General features: G+C 29.0%; 1 protein-coding gene across 1 annotated transcript in view; it reads left to right on the top strand.

The window, feature by feature from the left end:
• Nucleotides 6,662–8,484, top strand: part of LOC105160646 (putative kinase-like protein TMKL1) — a gene marked incomplete in the record, with an annotated part of 2,779 nt that continues 956 nt past the window's right edge. The window contains 2 exon segments of the mRNA XM_011078122.2: nucleotides 6,662–7,512; nucleotides 8,327–8,484. Coding sequence (XP_011076424.1) covers nucleotides 7,023–7,512; nucleotides 8,327–8,484 — 648 coding nt within the window.

The raw sequence follows: 8,484 nt of genomic DNA, 5'->3' as shown, positions 1-8,484 counted from the left end.
AAGAAGACCTCGGCATCAATGACACAGACGCAATTGTGGAACGGACGAACATTTTAAATATTTGTTTTATTGTAATATTTGTAACAAATTGTTGTAATTACAACGTTTAAATTTATAATTAATAATTTCTAAAATATAATATAGATTTAAAAAAAAAAAAAAAGGGGTCATGGATAGCCATCACTATATTTTGTGCCGAGTCGGACACAGAACATAAATATGTTATGTATATTAAAAAAAAATATTATTTTTATAATTTTTTTTTGGATAATAGTAAAATAATTAAGACTGTAAACCACTCATATTTTTTTAAAAATTACACATACATTACTCAGAGACCCCAACATTATTGCATAAACTATCTATACTTTTTTGCTGTCATGAATAGTTTATATAATTAAACAAAAAAATAAAAATAATTTATATAAATAAATCATAAATTAATGGAATATAAGTATAATTAGCTTTTTATCTTTTTATGTCTTGTACTAGTACCATTTTGACCCACGCACTGTCTGTAACCTAAAAAATGATCATTTGAGCAGAAACAATGTTGATCTCAACGAAATTAGATTGGATGAACAATGATTGAAAAATCATGTTGCTTGATTCATATATATATATATATATATATATATATATGTACAGTACAAAAGAATAAACCTACAACAAACGAATTTCACGAAAAATTCATGGAAAAATAGATTAGTCACGGACAGTAGCTACCAAGCCTATATGTTGGAGTCTTTTAATTCATTTTAGTAGATTTAATCATGTGGGATGAATGTCAATATTACCAGATTTTAATTGAGGAATTTGGGACAACACATGGTTTTGTTTTTATAAATTCTTGGTTCTCGTAAATTGTTTCTACGTGTATATAATAAATAATTTTTTATCTTTTAAAATATATTACAAATAAAAGTAAAATATGTAAATCAATGCATTCTATTAATAAAAAGAATAATTTATCAATTAATATAAATTTTGAAGTTGAATAAGTTAGTTATGTTATCATAAAGGACATTTTTGACTTCACAAAAAATTGATACGGCAGTATCATTAATCGTCGTTTGTGAGTGTGGAAGAATTTTTCTTTTTATATTAGTATAGATGTTGCCAAATTATGCGGTTTAGACTTGATTGGTACTTTGTTGTCCCAAGGTATTGTCCGTACTGATTTCGTATGAGCCTCACGGTGTTATCCTATCTATACGCATCCCACATTAGTTGCAAACGAAAAATTTGAGTGGTTTATAAGCCACAAGACCTCCTCGTAGCATAGCGTCTTTTAAAAAAAAAAAAATGTGAGGTTCATACGAAGTTGAGCTGACAATTTCTCGTACAACAAGGTGCTAATTAAATCGCATCACTTAAATATAAAAAAGACATTATAAACCCCTATAATTTCTTCGTTCACAAACTATTCTACTACACTATTATCTAATTTTAAGCCAAATTTAACTTGAATATCAATATATTGTTCTCACGGTAACTGAACGTCTCTAATGTATTTTTCAGATAATCTATTTCATATATATTTTTCTCAATATCACATCAAACGCATCTACCCTTCCCACAATGACCCTATTGCATATTTCTAAATAAAACAAAATTCGATTCTGTACGTATCAAAATTATACACCAAATCATCATATTAAAATAAGAAACTAGAACTGATTGTCCATCACCACAACAAATGAATTCATCGTATAGAAAGTAGAAAAAATTAATTATTATTTGATGATATGTAAAGATAAATAATCAATTCTAATAATTTATGTAGAAATTAACAAAATCTATACCAAAAAAAAAAAAAAAAGAATTAATCAAGGCGTCCAAACAGAAGATGGTGGCAATATGCATGGATGGATTTATGGGCCAGAAATTGTCTTCACTTTTTGCTATAAAATCATCCCCACGTGGTGGGAGATGTCCCATTTTTGTTTGATTATGCAAAGGTTAAATCAAGATAATGTCAAAATTCAAGCTCTTTTTGGTCCTTAATTCCTTTTCTATTTCGAAGAAACTTGCAGTACACAATACACTCGATATATGTATAAAAATATTGTAAAATTAATGGATTGAGTATCAGTTATGATATAGTAACTTCAAAATATAAAATGTGTCGAAAATTGAAATACGTGTATAAATTTAAAGGGTATTTTAATAAATTTATTAAAAAATACTGAAATTACTATAATGGTCGAAATATATTGAAGAGATAAAATAAAATAAAAGGATAAAGTTATACATTCAAAATTGCGTATCACAAGGGTTTTTTTTTTTTTTTTTAAAGTGTAGGTAATAAAACCCTAGTTGTATGATTATCAATTATTGAGTCACCTAACTACCACCCAAAAGAGGCAAGATGTGACTGAATGATTATGTGTAAATAGGGCTAAGGTGATTATGGTTTTCTTTAAAGTTTTAGGTGGAAAGAATAATTAATTATATATCTAACTCTTTTATTACTTTTACTTATTAAAAAAAATTCACATTGAACCAATCATATGTGTTGGTTATTTATTTGAATTATTGATAACTAAGATTATGATTGAGTCGATTTTGTCATGGGTTAATAAGATGAAAATTGGCTGACTTCCTGTTATGGAATAAAAATTATGGTAAATATTTTTTTATTGACCATGGTTAAATAAAGTCGATGTAGAAATATAAGTTTTTCATCAAGAAAAAGTTATTAACCATGGTAAAAATATCTGTCATCGCTTTTAACCATGATGAATGCTTTAGCCACCCTTTCAGATGTTACGGCCATGGTCAATGAATATTTGCTACGACTATTTTATTTTTAACCATGACAATTAGCCATGATTAAATGTTGAATTTTTTATCGTGAAGTACTAACAGTGAAATAAAAAATAAAACCATCTTTTGTTTTAACATAGGAGAACCTCTAACAAGACTCGGGATTTTAGAGTGTGGACGTTGAAATGGACAATGATTACCTTCTTTTGATAAACAAAAAATCATGATACTAAAGAGAAAGTTGTATCCGTCCAAAGTACAAGGCATGTTAAGGAAGATCTATTTGTAATTTAAGTCGTATACAAGATTCCTAAAATTGGCACATCGATTTTGTTTTATGTGCCTTTTATTATAATTTGCTATAACATGAAAGATACAAATTACTCGACTCTTGTGGTGTAGTTAGTCACTTTCCATAAATTAGCATTGAATGAACAATCATATAACAAATATAAAAAAAAATTATTATATAATTAATTCAGATACGATCGAACTCGATCCGATCAAAAAATTATCTCCCCATTAACAGTCTTATTGTCCCACTCCAGGAAAATTAAGGTGGGGGAAAATGTCAGCACAAGGTATGATTTTATTGTTACTTCCAACTTCCAACTGCCACAGTGGTAAAGAGTGATGGCCCAGTTACTATGCCTTGATAGGCTTTTTTTGTTTTAATTATTATATTTATTTTTTAGATAAATTACAATAAATTTTTTTAAAATTTAACATAATTATAAATATTTCTCGTTATTTGAAATTTTTTAATGATTATTCTAACCTATTCTGTTAGTATTTGTTAGATTTTCATTCATTTTTTATGGTGAGCTAAAAAAAAATGCCCTTATTGATTATAAATTATAATTTTATTATTTTTATTTTTTTTATAGACAAAGCGTACAATTTTTTACAATTTTCCAAAATTTTCTATTCAAGTGGTTAGATTCTTTTATAATTTTTTTAAATAAAAAAATATAGTAGAGGAAAAGTCGACAGTTTCAGACCCCATAAAAAAATTATATAATTTCATCAAACATTATGGAGTATTAATAATTTTCGAAACAAGAATAAATATTTATAGTTATGCTAATTTTTTAAAAAAATTACTCTTTTTATTTCTTTTACATGCGTCCAAGATTCGAATCAAAACCTCCCACGGTAGATTTGAGTCCAATCCAGTAGGCTGTCATTACGCGTCGATGGCTTGTATTTGGTAATGTCTCTCTCGAAAATGGACTAGACACAATAAAATTTAATGTATTAGGAAATAAAAAAGATTTAATTTGAGATTATAACTTCTAAAATCTGTATTAATTATTAGCTTTGTCTCAATAATACAATTGAGGTGATGAGACCTATTTTCCCTAAATTATAAACGGCTTTCCTAAAATTTATTTTAATTACAAATACCTTCTCATTATTTAAAAAATTATAGATATCCCCTGAAATTATAAATAACCTAACAAATACCCCCGATAATAAGCTGTCACAAGAAGGTATTTGTTAGGGTATTTATAATTTTAGAGAGATATTTGTAATTTTTTAAATAACGGGATGGTATTTATAAAACAAACGTTGGAGGCCCGTTGTAATTTGTCCTTTTATTTAATGTTTTTTTTCCTGGAATTCAAGTCTCATCTATATCTGTATTTTATTTGTTCTGGTAACAGTTGTTAAATGTTATCTTTTGAGATATATTTTGGTAAGAATTTTGATATATTTAATTAAATTTTAATATTTTAATATATTGAACACTGCAATTAATTAATTTTATTAAACCAAAAAAAAATAGTAAATCTCACTTTATTGATTCTTGTTTAGCTTTTTGATAGTTGCATTTATTGAAAAAATATTATTGATTTTGGTAGTGGATTAATTAAATAACTACAACTATTGGCCATTTAGGTTTTTTTATTCATTAAATAATAAGTGGAGGAGTTTCATTTTATTTAAATCTGATTGGATATTTCTTGATATTTTGGTGGAGCTACTAATGCATTGATGGATAAAAGGTAATGACTAGTGATTGTTTTCCATCTCAAGATAAAAGTTAGGTCAAACTAATTATGGCTGTGAAAAATAATGGGCTACCAACAATTTCTGGATTTCCTCTTCAAATAATCTGATGTGGGCAAATATTTTATATTAATTGCGGATGAGAAGTTTGCGTGGCTTATAAGTATCAGGGCTTCCTTTTTTAATGAGAAGTATTTTCATAATAAAATTGTGAGACAAATACGAAGTCAGAACAGATAATACCTTGCGTAATGGAACACAAATTAAATCGCAATTCATATCATATATATCTATATATATATATCCCATTGTTCAATTTTGTGTATAAGTAAAATACAGATATACTAGTGCAATATCGGGAGTTGTTTTCGAGGGAAAAAAAATTATATTGAGAAGAATATATATATATATATATATATATATATATTTGAGTTTCGAAGATTTTGAAGATAGTATTAATAACGTAATCATCGTTTAGTACTATTTTATCAAATTATTGAAAGATATTGAAAATAAGCCAAAATCAGATGAATTCCGAAATCATCCCAAATTTATAAGACTAAAAAAATATTGGATCAATTTTGAACTATCTTAAAAATATTTTGAAAACAAAATCAAATATAGGGTGGAGTTTTGTACAAAGAAGAAAAGATTTTTGACTATTTATAAAGGGGTAATTACATCACATTTGACTGGAAAATCAATCTTATTACATATGATGCTTTTGAGTGTTTATTTTCTTGAAATCTAAAAGGGAAAAGATACTAATGCTGTTCCATAAATCTCAGAATTTAAGGTAAATGTCAAAAAGGGGTTTAATTCAAATATTTATTTTAATTCTAAATTCTGTTATATTTTTTATTTCATTTAATATATATACTGCATCGAGAGAGTGTTGAAAATGACACATTAGAAACATGTCAAAACGAAAACAAAATCTTAAGTGTAATTGGGGGCAAATTTTTTGAAAATATATCGATATATTTAAATCGATCAACATATACTTATTACAACATTCAGTATACAATACATCAATGATTATTAATAAATTTAAAGTAAATAAAAAAAATAATATACTACTTTAGACATAAATTAAATACCTACATTGATCGAATTCGAATTCAAAACATAAGTGATTTAATATATATACTGCATCGAGAGAGTGTTGAAAATGACACATTAGAAACATGTCAAAACGAAAACAAAATCTTAAGTGTAATTGGGGGCAAATTTTTTGAAAATATATCGATATATTTAAATCGATCAACATATACTTATTACAACATTCAGTATACAATACATCAATGATTATTAATAAATTTAAAGTAAATAAAAAAAATAATATACTACTTTAGACATAAATTAAATACCTACATTGATCGAATTCGAATTCAAAACATAAGTGCAGGGGCAATTGGCCACTATATTTTTTTCATATTCACCTATTTGGTAGCAATTGAGCAATTTTATTGTAATGTTTTCAAGATTTTTTTTTCTTATTTTGGGGGAGGTTTGAAAAATAAACAGACAAAAATCATTAAATTCATAAATAATATAAATGGAAGATTTTTATCCAGACGAAGTTTGGTCGAATCAAATTATTTTTATGACATGTGATGTACTTGTTATGTAATTAATTAATTTTTTTTTAAATTATACACTAATCATGTAATAAATAAATTAAGTTTGCCATATAATAACTTTTTATATATCAATCACATAATAAATAAATTAAATTTACTATATAATAAATTTTAATCTGATCAAATTTAATTTAAAATAAAAATTTTATCCACGTAAACATCAGCGAAATCGTATGCTTAGATAAAACATCACATGGATCCACCTGCCAGTATTTTTCATCTCCCTCTCTCTCTCTCTCTCTCTGCAACAGTCTGTCTCCTCTGACCCTCTCTCTCTCTCTCTCACTCTCTGTCACTCGCACACACATAAACACAGACTGTGGGATTTGTCTGCAGCTCAGTTCTATTCCAAAGTCCTCATATTTTTGCAGTTCCAATCAATTTTCAGAATTTTTCTTTCTTTACCAGTTATTTTGCATAAAGCTCCAACGGTGGAGTTTTACACATTCCACAAGAATCCAGATTTCCTTCACCCATTTTCTTTTCTTGGTCATTCACTTTTCAGCATTTTTAATTCATCTTTTTCAGATCTTGGGCCCTCTTTTAAAGCTTCATCAATCTTTACCCCTACCCCAAGAGTCATTACTCTAATGAAAGATGGAGCATAGGCATAAACTCGTATTAATCATAGGTCTATCCTCACTATCACTCCTGACAATTCTTCTCCTCACACTCCTTTGTTGTAGAAGAAGAAAAGCAGGGAATGGCTCTCAAGATATAGAGGCGGCCTTTGAGTGTAAAGAAGGAGATGGGCTGGCAAAAACAGAGGATTTAATCAAGTTTGAGGGTGGTGAAGATCTTAGTGTACAGGAAATTCTTGATGCCCCTGGTGAAGTTATCGGGAAATCTAGCTATGGGACTCTGTACAAAGCCTGTTTGGTTAGTTCAAATTCTCTTACATTGCTTAGATTCTTGAGGCCTACTTGTACATTGAGGATGAAAGAGGTGATGCCAGTTGTAGAGTTGCTGGGTTCCGTAAGGCATCCAAATTTGGTGCCTTTGAATGCATTTTATGCAGGGCCCAGAGGGGAGAAGCTGATGATTAATCCCTTTTATGGGCCTGGAAATTTGGCTCATTTCATCAGAGGTAAGGCTCTCATGGTTTAAGTTTTGTTGTACAGAGAATCTTTTTGTGTTTATGATTTTTCTTATTATTGTTCAAGAAAATTTGGTATAAATGGTAGGATTATATCTAAAGCAGTTGTGGGATCAGATTGGATTGTGCTTGATTCTGAAATTTCTATGTTTGATATCTGCAGGCTCTGAATGTCTAAGAGCTTTTGACTTCATAATTTGTCATTCTTGGTTTAGTATTGTTGGTTCGATTTTGTTCTGCTGCATTGATTTGCTTGCAAGTGATTCTGGAAAGTTGGGACATTGTGCTTGGTTTAGAGTTTAGATATTGTAGTCATTTCGTCGTGTTAAAGTGGTAATTTGTTGCCTTGGCCGAAAGGGCTGATATCGATCGTTTGTAACTTGTCGGTATTGATCTCCTTATTGGAATTTGTTGATAATGGAGATAAAGTTCTACTCTCTTATCATCGCATAAACATATGATTTTGTCGTGTTGCCATTACCTTCTTCATTGTACTTGGTGATATTATTGAGAACTGTTGGAGAAGATTGGATGGTTGTTGATGAGATTGCTAGGTAGTATCCGGCTGGCTATAGATAGTGGTTGTCCCTTTCTGATCTGCATATTTGACACCATTTGACATGATACGACACCTCCGTTCTTGTTACCCGATCAAAACTGTCTTTATATCACAGTTTTCTGTTTGTTACTTTTCAGTTTGATGCATGCTCTCTAGTTTCCATTTACAGCTTTGCACGTGTCGAATCGTAATACATGGGACAATGCAAAACGAACTTGATTGATGAATGGTGTCTTTGATATGCAGATGGTAATGGCGAGGCTCACAAATGGCCGGTCATATGTAGGATCTCAATCGGCATCGCTAGAGGACTTCACCATCTTCATACAGCTTACGAGAGGCCCATAATCCACGGTAACCTCAAGTCGAAGAATATACTGTTGGATCCCAATTACCACCCGTAT

The sequence above is a fragment of the Sesamum indicum genome, linkage group LG4, assembly GCF_000512975.1.
Source record: "Sesamum indicum cultivar Zhongzhi No. 13 linkage group LG4, S_indicum_v1.0, whole genome shotgun sequence".
NCBI lineage: Eukaryota > Viridiplantae > Streptophyta > Magnoliopsida > Lamiales > Pedaliaceae > Sesamum > Sesamum indicum.
Note: the sequence above shows the minus strand (reverse complement) of the source record. Positions and strands in the feature narration are given on the sequence as shown.